This window comes from Vanacampus margaritifer, chromosome 9 (genome assembly GCF_051991255.1).
Source record: "Vanacampus margaritifer isolate UIUO_Vmar chromosome 9, RoL_Vmar_1.0, whole genome shotgun sequence".
Classification (NCBI taxonomy): Eukaryota; Metazoa; Chordata; class Actinopteri; order Syngnathiformes; family Syngnathidae; genus Vanacampus; species Vanacampus margaritifer.
The window spans coordinates 18976530-18995795 of record NC_135440.1 but is presented as its reverse complement, the minus strand read 5'-3'; the positions used below and the strand labels follow the sequence as shown (position 1 = coordinate 18995795).

General features: G+C 36.7%; 2 protein-coding genes and 1 non-coding gene across 4 annotated transcripts; 2 read left to right on the top strand and 1 right to left on the bottom strand.

The window, feature by feature from the left end:
* Nucleotides 1-476: 476 nt before the first annotated feature.
* rab13 (RAB13, member RAS oncogene family) lies at nt 477-6337 on the bottom strand. 2 transcript variants are annotated; one of them, XM_077576637.1, is made up of 9 exons: nt 6239-6337; nt 5798-6126; nt 5379-5439; nt 4310-4370; nt 4168-4245; nt 2140-2229; nt 1851-1916; nt 1708-1758; nt 477-1285 (listed from the first exon to the last, which is right to left on the bottom strand). In XM_077576637.1, exons 2-9 carry the CDS (start codon nt 5919-5921, stop codon nt 1214-1216), a joined length of 603 nt encoding a protein of 200 aa, XP_077432763.1. In that variant the 5' UTR covers nt 5922-6126; nt 6239-6337; the 3' UTR covers nt 477-1213. The 2 variants fall into 2 exon arrangements, with proteins under 2 accessions (XP_077432763.1, XP_077432762.1); XM_077576636.1 differs by lacking the exon at nt 6239-6337 and having other exon boundaries at nt 5798-6232.
* Nucleotides 6338-6738: 401 nt separating this feature from the next.
* On the top strand, nt 6739-11049 carry rps27.2 (ribosomal protein S27, isoform 2). The gene is made up of 4 exons (XM_077576587.1): nt 6739-6835; nt 7328-7436; nt 8056-8166; nt 10286-11049. The coding sequence occupies exons 1-4, from the start codon at nt 6830-6832 to the stop codon at nt 10312-10314; spliced, it is 255 nt and encodes an 84-aa protein (XP_077432713.1). The 5' UTR covers nt 6739-6829; the 3' UTR covers nt 10315-11049.
* LOC144058520 (small nucleolar RNA SNORA13) lies at nt 7884-8016 on the top strand. Its single transcript, XR_013295450.1, has one exon. It is a non-coding gene; the product is annotated as a small nucleolar RNA SNORA13 (small nucleolar RNA).
* Nucleotides 11050-19266: the final 8217 nt, after the last annotated feature.

Sequence of the window (19266 nt, the reverse complement as noted above, 5' to 3'; positions counted from 1 at the left end):
CGTTAATGAAATAAAATAAAAACGAAAACTAACAGAAACTACATTTTATGTTTACAAAACTAACTATAATTATAGCAAAAATGTCCTTCATTTTAGTCTTTGGTAATCAATTTAATGCATGAGCCTTTGGGGATGATTAATTTTGATACTAACCGGAATAAGGACATTTGAATCATCTAGCAGCAGCCAATAGAAAAGCACTTTCAGATGACGTTGCTCCCATGGTGTTTTTTAAATATTGCGCACAAGTAAAACACAAAAAATTTAATAAAAAAAAAAAAAACTAAAACTAAGCATTTATGAAATAACTAAAACTAATAAAAACTAATTAAAACTAACTAAATTTAAAAAACAAAACTCAAAATGAAATAAAAACGAACTAAAATGAAAAAATTCCATAACTATAGTAACCCTGGTAGTGGTATGAGTAGCAGTCACCTTTGTTAGTGAAGTACTTTCAAACCACAACACACAGATCACTGTCTTCAATTTTTATTCAACACAAGTGTGGCCACAAACCAAATCCAAATAGAGTGGCATGAAGCCTACTAAGATGCAGGACGTGTATTTTGGCAGGGAAGAAAATAGTGAGCTGCTGTCATCACAGTACTTGTGAGTAAACAGGAAATTGCTCAAACGGTCTCACAAATCTCAAATCTTACTCATTCACTTGCTTCTTCATCCATCATTCATCTCTCTTCACATCTCCTATATTGCACTTATGACCGCCTCAAACTTACACATACTCAGTCTTTTCATATAATATTGACTTTTCCCATACCGTATTTAGTTTCAGGGTGTCTTACCTTCCCTCGGTGCGCTTACTTCTCGCTTGATTCTAAAATCAAGGGTAACAGATAAGTTGAACCTGCTGAAGACTACATTGGAAGCCCGTTCAATTTGTCACACAAACAACACAATGGTTTTAGGATTCGGTGACACATATTGCACAAGTGTGAGAAATGAATTGAAATCGCTTTTAAAAAAAAGCCATTGAAATGATTTGTCACCAACTGTATGATAACCCCTTTTTAAAAAATGGAATGCAATGCAGTTGTGGAGATTGTGCAAAGAACAAGCAATGTGCTGGATATATTGTGAACATGTGAGCCACCAGATGGAGACATGACACGTTTGTGTGTGTGTGTGTGTGTTTTTTTTTTTTTAGTTGAGGGGAAACTGGCACAGTGTGTGGGTGTTGTGTTCCAAATGTCTAGAGAAGAGCACATTTGGAAGTTTTTTTCTCTGTGCTGCTGGTGATCTTCACCTCTCGGCCCGTGGGACCCTTTTGAAGAAAGGAAACCAGGAAGATGACATTTAGGACTTGTTCAGAATTCCTCAAATTCTCTCTAAAGCCAACATAATCTATAAATATTGCCTGGCTTTTGTCTGATGTTCTTACTTAATTGTTTTACGACAATAAATCAGGCCAAATTTGATCATTTTTCCTTCCTTATTTTCACATTATTTAATAATTTTTGGAAAATATAAAAAATGGGTTAATTAAAACGTATTTATTCTAATGTATTTCTTATTTTTTATGCAATTAATCAATTTATTATATGTAATAAATATATATATTTTTTTTTTAATTGACATAACAGACCATCATTTCTAATTAAGTTAATTAAAAAAAAAGGCCCCCCCTCCCATCCCCGACCTAACCCTTGTGACCCTTTAGCACAAAAGTTGCAATATTTGACTTACAGTTTTTTTGCTGGATTTGTGAAGTATGTCTCTTGCCAATGACAGAAAGGACTGCAAAATGAAAAATAGAAACAGACAAAGATGAACGTTAATGTCTAACAGAAAAAAAACCCCTCAATAAAGTTTATTGCTTTGCAGCTCACCTCCTCAACGTTAATACTGGATTTGGCGCTGGTTTCAAAGAACCTGATTCCGTGATCCTTAGCCAGCTGTAAACAACAAGCACGACATAATTACGCAGTGCCAGGATATAGATGGTAATCACTTCCTGTTTCTTATCTCAAGTAAACAGAACGCCGAGGCACCAAATGTGTGCACCTTACGCAAACAATCCCTCCCTGTAATCATCACTGCCAGCAAGTGCTTATATATGATATCTTGAAAAAACACAATATTGCACACAGATGGCCATTTCTGTCAGGGTCTGCTCACCTTTTCTCCTGTCTCCTTGGTAACCTTCCGTTTTGCCTCAATGTCACACTTATTACCGAGCAACATTTGACTCACCCCTGCTGATGCATTCTGGGAAACAAACGGGGGAAATGGATTGATTAGGTCGGGTTGAGCTGCATTCAGATGGTGGCCTGGGTTACTGATAGCATTTGATACACGGTGAGTGGATTTGCATCGGGCTTAGACAGTCACACGACATGTACATCAAAGTTCCTGTGAAGTGAAAATGAATGTCTTTGACACACGGCAGAGAAGAATGTTTACCCTGACAAAAAAAAAAAAATCAAAACATTCTCTTAATCACGCCCATTTAACAGTGAACTGTCAATCAACTGCACCAGCCCAAAGCTCAAGTCCACATTCTGGCTGTCAAGTTGGAACTTTTATTTTCCCCTTGTTCTCCTATTTCTTCTCTGTGATGTGCATGCACTCATGACTGACAACGAGGCACTCTAAAGTAGGGGAAGATGCCATTTGTGGGTGTAGGCATAGCTAAGCGCTAAAAGTTAAGTGCACTAGGGATAGACTGATTATCGGCCAGGCCGATATTTAGCATTTTGACGAATATCGACATCGGCCATTTTGAAAAACCATATAGCCGATAATAAATTCCTTTTTAAAAAGTGTTAACTTCAGGGAACTAATTATTTAAATTTTCAGAGATGCTGCTGACCTTGGGAAGTAAAAATTAATCCTTCAAATATTTTGACATTTTGGAATACTCTATTTACTATAGAAAAAATAGAGAGCTATTTACTTGTTTAAATTTTTATTTTATTTTTGAAAACATGCTACTGCCCCTTTAAGATCCCGAAACGTTTTGTTAGATTTTTAAAACAAAGATGTCTATTGACTAAGAGGTTGTTGTTTTTTTAACTTCAATATTTTACGTACCCTAAGTTGTTCAATAAACATATACTTAAAAATTCCCCAAAAATTAAGAGCTGATGTTTGTATTTTTTCAAATTTTGTTGCCAATATTCTTCATTTTAGTGAAAATGAATATCGGCTCCAAATATTGGTTATCGGCATACTTGACTAATAAAAATCAGCCCTGAAAAAAACATATCGACCTATCTCTAAAGTGCACGTTGCAATTGCGTCAGAAAACCACTGATGTGAACGAAGGCGCGCAAACATCACGAAGTGCAGTTTTATTCACACACAACAAAATCAGGAAAACTTGTTTAATGTTAAAAAAAATGTGTTAAAAAAAAACTCCACAGTTGAGTACTAATTTTAGGTATTTCCCATGTTTTCAACAAGTATCTTCAAACATTACAAGTTTTTCCTTTTTTTTTATGGCAAATTTATTAGACCACAAGACCAATGTTGATCATGAAGTGCTTTAATATGGACTCAATATTAACTCATTCACTGCCATTGACGGCTATAGGCGTCAAAAATTCATTTGAACTATTTCTATTAGTTTATTTTTTCACTTTTGCTAACAAGAGTATGAAAACCGAGATGTTTTTTTGTTGTAAATTTAGAACAGATTAATCGTTAGTTAACTAGTGAAGTAATATGATTAATTACAATTAAAAAATGTAATCACCTAACGGGCCTAATTAAAAAATATATATATTTAAAGGGGCATTTAATCGTAATTAATCGCATGATAATTTTATATCTGTTATAAATGTACAATAAAAAATTTTTAGGTTTTATAAAAAATTTTATGAAATTATTATTATTTTTTTAACTAATAGAAATACTTCACATTAATTTTGAATGAGTTAAGTCAGCTCCTGATATTTTACCACATTCATTAGCAGACTGTTGTTTTTAGTCCCATGTATGGTTTGCCTTACACCTCCACTTGTTTAGAATCTACCATTTGAAATATTTCACCAAAGGGACAAAAGCAGATTCCTGGAGCTGAAGAGTCTCTTTAACAGTAGTGCAGTACTTGGAGTGAGTAAAGTCAGACGCTCATGACTAACATGGACGCTACTCACTGAGCGCACTATTTTTAAATGTTTACTTGGAGAAAAATAGCCTCACTTCTTTGATGCTCTTCATCCAGTTCTGGATGTTTTCGAAGGACTTCTCGTCCGTGATGTCGTACACCAGTATGATGCCCTGGCAGAGAGCAAAAGAGAGGTCAGCGGTGATCACGAATGCCTGATCAATGCCCGGGGCTTACCATGGCTCCTCTGTAGTAGGCCGTGGTGATGGTCTTAAACCTCTCTTGGCCCGCCGTGTCCCTGCATGAGGCAAAAGTGGTCAAAGCAGAGTGGACAGAAGGCAGGGCTGCACTTTTCATCTGCAGGGTGCGTTATTAAAATGTTGGCAGGGAACAAAATGGCTGTCATCGGGTTGCCAAGAATGTGTGCAGACGCAAGCAATGAATCAGACTTGAAGTGACAGCAGGGAGAGCTACAGGCAGGATAGGAAATAATGTCATTATCAAGCACAGTGGAACCGCTGAGGAATTCTGAATCGGATCTCTTTAAAGTCGCATTAAATGAGTTTGAACCACAGTCGTGAAAGAGCATCAAAATGTTAAATCTGGGTGTTTATTTAGCTTTTTTGCGGATTTTTATTTTATTCCCAATGAAGAGTCACCACAATGGTTGACATCCAGCGGCGGTTTCTGGCATGTAGTGCATAATGCGCAGCCACACAGGGCAGCATTGCTGATGGTACTAGTGGGCCAAGAAAAAGAGAGAAAAAAAAGTGAAATGGGTGTTTTATGTGGAATTTGCAGACGAGATGCAGGGTGGGGTTGAGGGTATCATGGCAAATGCTAATTACACTTATCGGAAGCATGAAAAGGTCATAAGAAGAGAAAAGGAAGCAGGAAATTGTCATTAGCCTTTCATGTAACTCTTATCAGCATAGTGCTTTAAGTAATGTCTCTTTTATTAGCCTCTTGCTAATTTATTAGCTTCTCCTCAAGATGCTTGCTTTGATTGCTTCAGATTTTCAGATGACATGCACTGAATTTAGATGAAAACATAAACACATGTTTTATTTTATTTATTTATTTAAATATTAGCAATGGGGGTTGGTTAGCAATTGTTGCCAACTCTTTCGGTATGTGTGTCTCGCGCAGGGTTGTCATTCAATGCCACTGATGATGCCATATGAGACACGAGCATGTCTCTCACTTTTACTTTGTAAAGAACTTTTGTAATTATAATGTTGTACTGTATAGTGTACTCAACTAGTGTCATGTGACGCACAGTTCAAAACACAGCATCATCTCTTACCATACTTGCAGTTTCACTTTCTTCCCGTCCACTTCAATGGTTTTAACTTTAAAGTCGATGCCTGGGAAGAGGGTGTTGTAGAGTGTGGGTGTGTGGGTGTTTGGAGGGGGGGAGACAAAGAATCATTTAAATGCCTCAGAATTTAACCCACCCACTCATACACGCACTGCATAGTGTAGCATAATATAGGTCACAGTCTGTTGGGTGGAGACTGGTTCAAAATCACAGGGAGATGGTTAGAAAGATAGGAATGAGTGTGGGTGGAAGAATGAGATATGTGTGTGTGTGTGCGTGTGTGTGTGTGTGTGTGTGTGTGCGTGCGCGCGCGTGCGTGTTAATTCAAATTCACGTATTGAATCAGGAGAAGAACGAAAGTGTTAAACAGTCTAGACTTTTAAGAGACATTTTAAAAAACGTACCGATGGTTGAGATGTAGGTGGAGTTGAAATTGTCTTCAGCAAAGCGAATGATCAGACATGTTTTGCCGACTCCGCTGTCTCCGATGAGCAGCAACTTGAAGAGAAAATCATACTTTTTCGCCATACTTTAGAGACGTTCCTTCACATAGAAATCCAGTTGATAGAGTCCCTTCGTCTTTTTTTGTTGCAAAACTTCCTTCCCTTCCTTTCTCAAACTTGACACCGGTAAACTCGGATCCCCCTCAGCGCCCCTCTTCTGTCCCGTTTGGGTTGACCAGCGTTGTTAACCAGCACCTCACATCCGCATACATCACCGTAAAGTCGTTTTACTGTAAACAAAAGCACTTTTTGAGGCCGTTTACAAACATACCAAAGTGTCTACGTGTTTTTTCTGCCTCCCCCCAACAACAACAAAAAAATTGCAGTCGGCCCAGAGCTTACTTAGTGGGAGAGCTTCGTGGGAGTATCTCTTGGATATGCATTACTGAGAAGCTACACTAGATGACGCCATGTGACCGTTTTCGAACCTCGGGGTGGTTTAATGAGCTTCAAAAGGCATCGGCAAAGGTGGTTAGAGAGAGTAATCAAAAATTGTACTCGAGTACTGTCATTTAAGAATAATATGACTCAAGTAAAAGTAGAAAATATAGGCTATATATAGTCCTTCAAATAATTACTGTGTTGTAAAAGTGTTTATAAGAAAAAATGTACTGACTGAGCAACTGGTGAGTAAATTCAGATTTAAAAAATAAATAAAAGCAGAGCATTATTTTATTTACACACTCTCATTTCATTATCATTAGAAAATTCCCACATGGGGAGGTAATTGAGTGGTAGATATAGGTACGCTTTAAAAATATATATAAGATATGTATGGTATTCTGAAAGTGTAATACAGAAAGCAACAAAAAATAAGAAAGAAGGCGAGAGTAATGTTTTTTTAACTGTTGCTTCAGGGTCACGTGATGGGGCTATTGACTTCCGCAGCGTCACCACACGTCTTCTTCCGGTGGAGTCCAAACAAGTCCAGACATGCCCGTAAGTACTGTTACGTTCACTCAAGTAGTCGTTCGCCTTTAAAAGTGTATAAACTGCTACAATAATTACGGGACAAATTTGTGTTTTTGTTTTGTTACGTTGGCGTCGAGTGGTCGCGCTTGTAATGTGGAAATTAGAAGCCAGGAAAGGCCGCAATATGGCGAGACACGTGGACGACAAAGCAGCCCACGTTGTCGATTGGCGATGTGAGCTTCTTTGTCGTTAGGGCTGTAATACGGACTATTATTCATCACGGCATCATTGCTTCTTTAATCAGACATAATTCTGGTAGCAAAAATAAAACTTATACGTTCGAGTTCGAACATCAATCATGGGGATTTAAAAAAAAAAAACGCAGGTAAATTATCTTAAACAAATGTATTTTTAATATAGCTTCATATATCTTTATTTGCTTGTCATTTTCATTAATAATGGTTGTCATACATAGTTATTTAAAACGTGGCGACATAAAATTTGTGTTTTTGCTTGCAGCTTGCAAAGGATCTGTTGCTTCCTTCCTTTGAGGAGGAGAAGAGGAGACACAAGAAGAAACGACTCGTCCAGAGCCCAAATTCCTATTTTATGGACGTCAAATGTCCAGGTCTGTTGTTAACTGGTTTCTCTATCATTTTAAATGTGGATTATTTGAAAGCAGTGCTAAATGTATACTGTAGAGCAGTGTTTTTTTTAAATAAACAAACACTTAAGTAGTAAAAATAAATATCTCCAAGTTCCAATTGCCACCGTCATTCAAAAAGATTTTGGTAGTAAACAAACATTTGATATTATTTTAATCTGCTGTAACATTGTGTACATTTTGAACATTAAAACTGCACTGCAAACAGCTAATTTAAAAGCTAATGTTAATGATTGTACATATAAAAAAGTGTTCTAACATATTAAATGCAAATGTAACTACACATTTTCAGAACTAGATTGCACTACTAGACATGTAATTATATGATTCAATATGTTTGCGTGCCACTAGGGGGGGCCGCATCACACTTGGAATCGCTTCTGGAGAGCAACTGAAATTGTATGCTTACTTTGCCTTTATGTGTTGCCTTCTCATTGATCTGTGTAGTGATGAGGGTGTCAAATAAGGCATACAGGGACTCTTGTGGCCACTATTGAATTGAGTTTGATATGACTCGTTTACAAGTGCTGTCACAAGCACACGCACGCATACAATAGTGTAATGTGGGCTGTCACGTTTTCAGGTTGCTACAAGATCACCACCGTGTTTAGTCACGCTCAAACTGTGGTGTTGTGTGTCGGCTGCTCCACGGTCCTGTGCCAGCCTACGGGTGGTAAAGCTCGCCTTACAGAAGGTATGTAACACATTGAATGTGGAGCGTTCACACAACTGCACACTTGCAGGTTGAAAACAAGATGGTGTTAACGGAATTTTATTTTGGACTGTTTTATTAGTGTTAAATAACAGTGGAACATCGGGCAAAGGGTTACCACAATTTGCAGTGGCATCTTCTGAATGTCATACAAGTGTAGAAACTAGTAGGTTAATATCACCAATGGTGTAACGTGAAGGTGAGTCATGAGGCTTCAGCTCCACAGTAGTATAAAAACAAGGTATTACAAAAAAATATATATATAAAAAACTAAACCTAATGGGATGATAGAAATATTTTACCCAAGATTTTGGCTGAATTCCAAATTGTACTGCTTCACCCCTTCAGCTTTGAGTGGTTCCAGTTTTTAAAAATGTTTTCTTTTTTGGGGGGGTGTCTGTCCTAGCCTTGTTGTATTAGCAACCCGGCTAACTTGACATAATGTGAGCATGATGGCTAAAAATGAAATTGCGCTAGTGCACTGTAGGGGGGGGGCCCTTGATTTAAAAAAGAAAGAAAAAGGTTTCCTTGCCAATACAGTAATGACACAAACAGTTTTTTTTCTGCGCATTTTTAGATTACAACATTTTTTTTAAAAATCAATTTCTTGTATGTGTTTTTGTATTCTAGAATATTATACAAGTCATCATTTTAAATGTTTTGACACTAGGATCTCAAGCTTTGGGGTACTGTCAACCATCACAGGGTCTTAGAAATGAATCAAATCTTCACTCCTGCCTCAAGCTTTCAATGCTTTAATTTTGTATTTGGGCGGTGTGACACGTCCAATCTATACTGAATCCATTTTAAAAGTCTGAAATTGCCTTTGTGTTGCCCTTTCATCGCATCCATCGTGAACAGGGTGTCTACTAAGGCAGACATTGATTCTTGCAGCTGTGATAGAAATTCATCATCAGAGATGCATTTCGAACACATTCAGCTGCAAGCACAAACAAGGCGCAGCATTTACGAGTGAAAGGGGGTGTCGGCAATGGAACCTGAAGGCTGATTCCATATAAGGGTGGTAATAAAGCAATGTGGATGCACGGGAAGAAACGTAGCCTTTGACACGGCAAGTCAGCAACAAGGCCTGGTTTGTTTGAACTGGAGCATCCTGGCTACTTTTGTTCTGTGTTTTGCTGCTATGGCAACCATGGCCTTCCCTGCATTTGTAGACATAATGGGTGCGCCTGACCCCACTGACCTCATTCCTTCTTCCCTCGACACTGGAGAGCGCATTTGTCTAGCTGTCACTCTGATCGGGTAGATAGAATTAGTCTCTCGATTTGGTCCGTGACATAGTTTGCACACCAAGATAAATGTGCAAACTTGTGGAATTTAAAGTGGGCATCGCATTCAATCTCCACACAAACACAACATAACCATTTCCAAGGTGCGGAACCCCTTTATTTTTATTTCCCCACGATTTTAGGCCATTTGAGATCAGCATCACGATAAAACATTACCTAGGTGTCCTCATCAAAATCACTTATGAAAATGTAGCAGGAAAAATGTTCTCTGTGGTCTTAGTATAAGTTGCCAAACATTTGCGCACATACCAGTAAATAAGTCTCTTAAAATGAGGGTTTGTCATTTTATACCATTGTTTTTGCCACTGAAATGCTATCTACAATGTGTCAAAAGTGATTAAACAATTCATAAATTTAATTTTTATTATTAACCATTGTATATGTTATTTGTCAAAACAAGTCATTTTGATCACATTTTTATGATCACATTGAACATTTCACATGTCTCTATTTGCTGTCCACCCTGTCATGAGGTAACTGCCCCTTTTAAGAAACCCTCCGATGTTTTCAGTGAGGATTTTCTTTTTTCAGTGGAGGTTGAAACGGTGGCGAAAAATTTTACATGCACTTTCTGTAATGTTAATCATATTACATTTAGTAACCTGTCTTTTTACAATTTGCAATAGTTTGTAAAACGGTACACAATCATCTTTCTGACTGAATAGCTGAGTTGCTACAGGAAGCGGTGGATTGTATGCCAACATTAACCAGAAATGTCCTCCTGTGTTTGTCCATGCTGTCAGCAAGCCCTGTTGTAACCAAAAGTCTATCTGTGTCTCCCATCTTCCCAGGATGTTCTTTCAGGAGGAAACAACACTAACATGGTTCGGAACCAAGCAGTTGAGAATGACCCAAAGTTTTGAATAGAGTGCTGCTGCTCATCACAGGAAAGAAAATTCATGGCACAAGATAAACAGGCCTTAATTCTTGTCTTTGAAATAGACCTGATCTGTTAAATTGTTGTCATCGCCAATGGGCTTTATGTACACTTGCTAAAATGAGAGGGGAAATTAGCAGAACAGTTGACATCAAGCAAGATTGAGGGGCTGAGATGGCACTTAATAAATCAAAACCTTTCCAGGAAAGGGTGACACTCAGTGGCTCCCCCTGGAAATTAAAATTCTTTGCTCCAATCATCTTTGTCTCCTGTAAGCAGCTCTTTGCATGATTCATTAAAGACTGTTACTACCTGCCAAATCAATGCAACAGTTGGATCAACATTTAATTAAAAGTACATGTTGCGGTCTTTGTTCTGTTTGATTGGCCAGGTTATATTTTTCTGGTTGATTCAGAGGAGGACTCGGCTTGGTTTTGATTTAGGCTTGCTTAAGACATAGATGTTAGGATGGCGCATTTTGACAGATTTTTGTGGAAAATGTTTTGTAAATGCGCAAAATATTTTGGCTACAATGTTGGCTATTTCCATAATGTGATTTATCTTAAGTTGTATACTAAACATTTAATTAACTCGCTTAGGCAGTTTTTTAATGTTACTGTAATATTTTGTTGCTATCTTGTTCACTGACCAAATAATAAAAAAATGTGATTGTGATTACTCCGATTTTCCTTCCTGACTTAGGGTTAGTCCTCATGAATATTTACATCTACACTGATTAATCATGACACACATGCATTTGTGTTAGGTTCTTGTCTTGCGCTCAACTGATTGGATATTCAGTTCTTATGCCATGAAATCTGAGCCATGTAAATGAACTGTAGGGATTATTATTATTTTTTTTTTAAATCTTCAAAGCTAGATAATGCTGTTTTGATTAACACTTATCAGGGTCTCGGAAAAAAAATTGGGAGAAATTTTGCTAAATGCAGTTAATAAATTCCAGGGACCTGACGAAAATGTTGATTAAAAATACGTCCATACCCAATATTTCAGTATTCGAGTATCCTACAGAAAATGCGATTAACTAATTGTGCATTTGGATGAACTACAGTATTGAATACATTTAATTTCAGGAACAACTAATTGATTTCCTTTTTTATATAATTAGTTTGTATTTCTTAAATTCACATTGCGCATAGTAGCAAGCTGTGTTTTTATTACCTATATACATTTCCAGTCTGGTAAATTCAAAGTTCAACATTTAATGTATTGAGCACAAGGCATTATATAATAATAATAATAAAAGCTTAAAACATCCTGTGTACACTTTAACTTGAGCAGCTAGCATTAGCCTGCAACATAATATAGCATGCTAACTTAAGATGTCAGATAATTGTAACTGCTTTCAAAAACGGGTCAAAGTGGCCTAAATTACATTACCGATACTTAATTTTTGTCAAAATTGTAGTACAGTAATGGTTAAAAAAACAAACAATAGAATCTCACTCACAGGCACTTTTTCAGAAATATTATATTCAGGCAATTATAAAGTACCTTACGTACGTTGTCACCGTGGCAACAACCTCCAGCTTCTGCAGAGTCCCTGTCAGAAACTGCAATTGTCCACTCTGAGTTGTGTGCTGGAACACACTTGATTGCATGTTAAAGTGACACACACACTAACACGCACACATTTCCGTATCTCAAATCATCTTTCGTCATTGAAATTAATAGAAAAGTCATTAATCCGTTCCAGCTACCACCATAAAATCCTACAAGATGTTTTTAAACAAAAATAAAAATAGCACTATATAATATTGTGATTTACAATAAGACACAGTAAGTACATAAATAAAAAATATATATATACAGGGAGTCCTAAAGTTAGGGCGGTGATCCGTTCCTACGCTGGCGATGTTACCCGAATTTCATCTTAAGTCGGATTTCCCCGTGAAAGTCGATATTTACATCAAAATACTTTGTAATAATAAAAAAAAAACATATTTGCGCGACCCGGAAAAGCCGGAACCAATATTTAATGTTTCCGCACGGACATTTATTGCTGACGGACGGCTAATTCAAACTTAAAAAAATAAATATGACGCGCCTGATGGCGACCCGACCTGCTCGATGAACGTCCGTTACTGTAGCAGGTAACAACAACACAACTTTAAATAACTTTAAAATGGCGTGATTACTGTAGGAAATTAAAGAAAAAGAAGGTGCACGGGCGCCGTAAAGTTGAAACGACGTAATTCGAGAACTCCTTTTTTGAGTGTCTTTTTGTGTGTGTGTGCGTGTCTTGGCCACCTGGGGGTAGTATAATACAGACATTCACATAAAGGCCAACTGTTTATTGATACCTTCTCATCTCATCAGTAAGTCACACTAATAGTTGTGTTTTTTTGTGGAGGATAATAAAGAATATATGCCCGTGAGTGAAATGTGAAGTCAAATAACACAGCAACATAGATTCTATAGTCTTTCCCAAATTGCCATTATGTGTTAGCATCAGAAATTAATGAGCCCAAATCTTGCCTGCAGCCTTCCAGTGTGTAGTGTAAATGGCTGTTTGTTTATATGTGCCCTGTAATTGGCGAGCGACAGAGCTGAGATAGGCTCACTATCGCTATAGAAAAGGCATCAATGGATTTGTTTACACCATTTCCCGAACCTTCTATCAATCAATGACAAACAACACAGGTCGTGTAAATTCATCTAACCTTTCAAATTTGATTTCTATCCGTCTGTTTTCCCTCTCCAGGCAGAGTAGTTTCAGTTATCTGCCTGCTTTGGAGTGCCTGCCAGCATCATGCATGCAGTCGGCGTCAGACGCCGAGTCGGTGTGGGCCTTACGAGAGCGTAAAGGATGAAGGTAGACAGTCATTCATCATCAGTCGACTGGTGTTGGGCCAAAGGAAAATGAGCTGCTGGGAGGAGGATGTAAACAATGGTCATACTCTGGCCGCCATGGCAGAGAGGCTGGAAAAATATAAATAATACTTAATAGCCCATGTCCCGGGTTCCAAGTACAGTACTTGTGTGATAAGAAGGTGTAAATCTCAAAGTGTGGTATGAGTAGCACTATTAGTACAGAAAGAATCAGTAAATTAAATACAAATATTTAAGACATGCAATACAATCAAACTTGATGAAGCTTGTAGTTAATATGCAGCCTACAGCCTCACACTTTTTTTTTAAATACTGTAAAGTACATTTTAAGTATATTTCAGTTGTAAGAACAGTTTTGAACAATTTATTTCACTGCAGTTTTTATTTAAATTTAGGCGCAACATATTTTAATTGAATCATTATTTATACCCTTTATTTATTTTCCTATATTTATGCGCAGTGTTCCTAATGTACACTTGCGCTATTGTATTTTAATGTTGGCCATTATAAAGGCACTTGGAGAGCTACATATTTTTTATGGTGGGTGGAAAAAGTTTGAGAAACAAAGAAGAGCCTTCAAATGTTGCTTATTTCTTGTAACTTTTGCAAACATCTTTTTTGCCAAATTAAATTCTCCCATTCCCTCTCCAAATGTTTGTGCAAACATTCAGGTGCACACAAACACATTTCAAGTCTAAGGCTGACCTGACCTACATTCTCCTTGCAAAGGCAGCTAATGTCACAGCAGCACAGTGACAATAGGAACTGCATACTTTTCTTTTTGTGTGTGACACAAAGCATCCTGGCTGGCATTCATAAGATGAAGCAGGTCATCCGACAATATTGTACACCAGTCACTTCCTTATCGTTATTGCTTTATATATAGGGCCTACAGTACACGATGATACTTTGTGTAGAAAAACAAATATGATAAATAAGGTGAACCAAATATTAGAAACAGCTCTCAGTATTATGCAGTGCAGTCAAACACTACTACAAACTATTACCACTGGATATGGAATTAACATTATTAACAATTCCCACAGCTCTTGTTTTGGAGTTTAACCGTTTAACTGTTCTGTAAAGAAATTATTTAAAAATCAAACAAAACTTCAGTTCAAATTCAAACTGACAAAGCTAATGTTTCAACACTTATGAATTCAAGCAATAACTGTAGAGCACCAGTAGGTGGCGGTATCACTCTGCAAACACTTTCCTGCTCCCGCTCTATAACTGTCAGGCAACTTCACAGCGTGAGTAGTTTTACCTAGTTGTAGTTTTATTGTACAATTTTATGCATGTATGATAGATAAGAATTTTAAAATGTTAACTAAACCTTAACTGTCAATTAATAATGAGTATATGATGAAGACAGTACAAAACTTGGAACCAGCTTCACATAATGGATTGTATTGAAAATATTGTTTAATAATTTTTGTTGATCGGTACTGTCAACTGCCCTAATTTTATTTTTATTTTATTTTAACTACACAATCACTTTTGTGATTTTCGACCAAAAAAATGTGAAATTTTGTCTTGTATACTGCATGACTTGTCCATTTCTGCATACAGGCACATCTCATTAAATTAGTATATGGTAAAAAAAAAAAAAAAGTTTATTTATTTGAGTAGTTCAACTCAATATGAGTCATATCCATATTCAAAGATTCTGACCTAATTTCTATTTTTAATGTTCTTTTCTATAAATATATTTTTTACTTAACTATAAGATAAAATAATCAAAATTATGAAAACTAAAATATTTAATTGTGTGTGTAGTGAATCTCTATATAATATATGCATTTTCCACATTATTCAAACTTATGGAAATGGCCTGTATGCGAGTCAAAAAATAATAATTCCAGGACCGGTGTCACAAAAGCTATACTTCAAACCCAAACTATGAATTTAATAAAAATAATAATAACAACAATCCCAGTTCAGCACCCATAGTTCACCTTTTTGTTATTTTCTTCCCCAATATTTTGTTCAATAGTTTTTAAATATTAAAATTAAAAAATATTAAAAAAAAAAAGTTTTTGGGACTTAATATAAATATAAATATATATATATATATATATATATATATAGTATATATATATATATATATATATATATATATATATATATATATATATATTTATATATTTATAAAAAGAAAAAGCAGCAACTTTTTATTGCTTATTTTCGAGTGCATGCTTGCACGCATGCACACACACATACACACACACACACACACACGGGAGTCTTGTCTCATGCATAATAAGACGCGGCAAAGAGCTTCAGATGTGGAAAGACACCAAACATCAGACGGAGGGAAAGGAACACAGTGGGAAGGTGCTTGGCAGTGAGTGTGTGGTGTGCTGAGGACTCCCAGGTAGTGTCAGTGAAAGTGGCAGCAGTAGGAGTCCTGTCAGGGGAGGAAACGACTCACAACTCTCCTGCGGGATCATTAAACAAAACAAAACAATCGTCTTCTGCCTTCATGCCGATTCAACTGTCTGAAAAAAGGGGCAATTAAAAAAACCTTTGCTCCCGCTCATGCTAGCACCGGTACGTTCCCGCTGCACCAAGCCAGAGGGGGTCTTGGGGGGGCAGAGTGGTGGGGGGGTCAGTGTGGGAGGTTGGCGTTGCCATGGAGAGGATATTGTAATCGTCTGCACTGATGCAAAGTATTTCCCACTCCTGTGAGCAAAGTGCCTCCGCTCAACAACTGTGCTCATTTCAAGCTACAAACAGATGGTTTGCGCCATTAAAGAGCTCACCTCACTTGGGCGCTTACATAACGACTGGACAGGTCAAATCTGGAAGGGAAAAAAACTAAAACATCCTCTCTATTGAGAAAATACATTTTTATTTATTCATTATTATTTCCATACTTGAATATATATTTTTTTCAATTGAGTTTTCTAGTGATAGACTGATAACTGGCACCGATATTGGGCATTTTGACGAATATCGTAAAAGCCTTTAAAAAAAAAAAATCTGACAGTCGATAAAAGGTAGATCTAAAATCATCTTAATCTCTGGAAACTATTTATTTAAAATTTCAGTTAACTTTATAATAGATGCTGCTGACCCTGGGAACCTTCTGAACCTTTTGTTTTTGTTCGATATTAAAACAAAGAAAAATGAAAGTTAAAGATTTCAGGTATTTTTAAATTTTGGAAAAAAATATGCACTGTAGAAAACTATAGAGAGTTATGGTATTTACTTGTTTACGTTTCCATTTAACTTTTTAAGACATGCTGATAACCTTTGGGGCTCCCTGAACATTTTGTTAAACATTTAAAAGGATGTCTATTGTCCCAAAAAAGCTTCTACAGTTTGAAAAGTCTGGAAAATTGTTCAATAAACATGCTCTAAGACATTACAACAAAGTGAAGACTGGCATTTGTATTTATTTTTATTTTTTTACGCTGATAATGCGAAAATATAAAAAACGCTTTACTTGTCTATTTGCACTCCCTTTTTAGTATTTGCTTTATCACAACCCCTTAGCTCCGCCTCCAGTCATCATGGCGATGAAAATCATACTCTGCCTTTTGGCTCATTTTCATGAGACAGGTCCGCCCCCTCAAAACAGGCCCACCAAACATTTACATGATCAAGATTCCTGTATTATTTGTGGCATGAATTCATTCGCGGAGAAATGTGAATTTTAAAAAGCACATCATTCCTGGTATCATTTTATTTTAATTTTTTGTCCTCGACAGTGATTAATTGACACTGGAAGCGGTGGAGGCGGATTTACAAGGCGACATGCGGGGGGAAGCGACTTACGAGTAGATAAAGCACCTTGCATGAACTTTGCAGATGGAGTGCCGAGCAAACCCCAAGTTGACAAGCAATCTAACCTTTGATAACAAAATGATGTATAGCAGCAGCTGGAATGAAACCCATAATTCTACAGGAAATATCACCGCGCCGACCAAATAACCTGAACACAGTTTATGGCTTGTATGTTCAGACATCTTTATTATTTGCCTTCAGCAGGCATTTTTCAAGGAATACAAACTAAATGCACGTCAGACCTCTCGCATTTAAATCCCTTTTATCCCGTCCCTACCACTCAACATGCAAATGCTTTTAACGAGTGCCCTAACACAAACGTGCACATTAGCGTTATCGCTTCTTTCCGCCAATGTCTGTTCTAATGCTCCGCCGTTTCCCCTAGCAACCACGTCAGCCGACACGCACGTGAGTGTGTTTATGTTAAATTCGGCAAGGAAGTGCGATGTTGTGCATTAGTGCACATTTTGGGAAAAAGGCAAAGGCGGGAAGGTCGAAGCGCGGTGATGAAAGGAGTACTCATCCGCACGCACTCAACGTAAATCACTGAGAGCTTCGAGTAGACAAAATCAAGACGCTGAGGGAAACCTTGTGTCACGGTGACTGAGGACCACCTTCCACCTGGAGTCCCTTTCATCATTTTCACATACTGAGGAGGAAACTGCAAAGTCAAACACAATCTCTAATGTGTCCAAGTTATTCTAATATCAAAATAAAAGCAAAGTGCATTATTATGTTTTAAAAAGTCTAAAACCTTCATTAACTGTATGGTAGGGCTGAAAAATATTGCAATTTAATAAACAATTATTTTTTCCCAAAAAGACTTCTTCCCTGTATTTTTTTAATGAACGCAAGCAATTAATTAACAAGCAATTTATGATACGTAATGGGTTTAGTCTGATAGGTTAGGCTAACAGTCAAATAAAGGCAAATGAATTTCCGCTTCAAATTTCAGCATTTTTAGCATATAACATGATCAGCGCATTTGTTGTTTTAGAACTTTGTATCAAACTGGTAGTGCTGCGCATTAAATCATTAAATACCAAGAATGACGGAAAAAGTCGTTCAGAATCCAAACATTCAGTGCCAAGGTCGAGTTATGTCGTTTTATACGTTTTTTCATTGGGAGGGGTAAATATGAGTAAATAGATTATTATTTATAAAACTCTCTGTTTTTCTTTATGTTTGTATACGCAAAAAAAACAAATTTTCTCCAATTTTTTAGCAAAGCGGCTGCATTTCTTAAAAGTTAACTATACGTTATACTGCAGATTACTAGAGCATGGAAAAGGGTAGATTCTAACTTTTTCTGGTAAAAAAAAAAGTCTATTTTTTCATTTGGTTGATTAAATGTAAAAATAATCATCAAATACAATATTCTATCTAGATCTGCTAAATATTAACATCCTACATTCCAAATTCAGTGAATGGACATCATAGCAGCAGTTTTAACAGACTTTTTTTGCAGTCTTTCTAGCAGCAATAATTTTCTTTTACTGCCCTTTTTGGCATTTAAACAAGGGGTGTGTAGACTTTTTTTTTTTTACTAACGGCATTGAGGCAGACAACCATTCACAGATGTATCAAATAAATAATACATATTAGAAAGATTGAAAAACAGTGCCATGAGTCCACATATGCTGTGTTCTGTAGTCAGTTTTACGTTCCATAGGGTCAAATATTCCCCCTTTTTTTTTTAATTAACAAGTGATTGTAGGGGAAATACATTTTTGTCCTCACATATTGAATAGAATATAACTAAAATATACAGTACCTCATCTCCACTTTCCCTTGACTCATTACAACAAAAGAGGCACCATGTTGTTGCCAGTTGAAAGCTTGTTATGACACCTTTACGAAAACATAGAAATTAATTTGAAATGAATCAAAAGGGGGCGAAAAATGAGTTCACACATGACCCCAAATGAAATTATGAGTGCAAATACGTCAGTTTAGCCCGCAGTGTTGCTGTTTAATAACTTCACACGGGCAGAGTGCAGCAAGTTATAGTGGGAATATTGGATTGTATAGAGAGAGATTAAATATTAACTACCTACTGTGTACAACTGTTTGTTAAACGCTGACTAGACATTCACCATAATGGATAGGATACATTTTTATAGACTTTGTTTTTAAGGTCACATTAATGTTGCTGTGTTTGCAAAACAAGACTGCTATAAGTTAACTTGCGGCACTCTGTTAAGGAGTAAATATAATGTGACCACTGCTACTATGACAATAGTCTGAAAT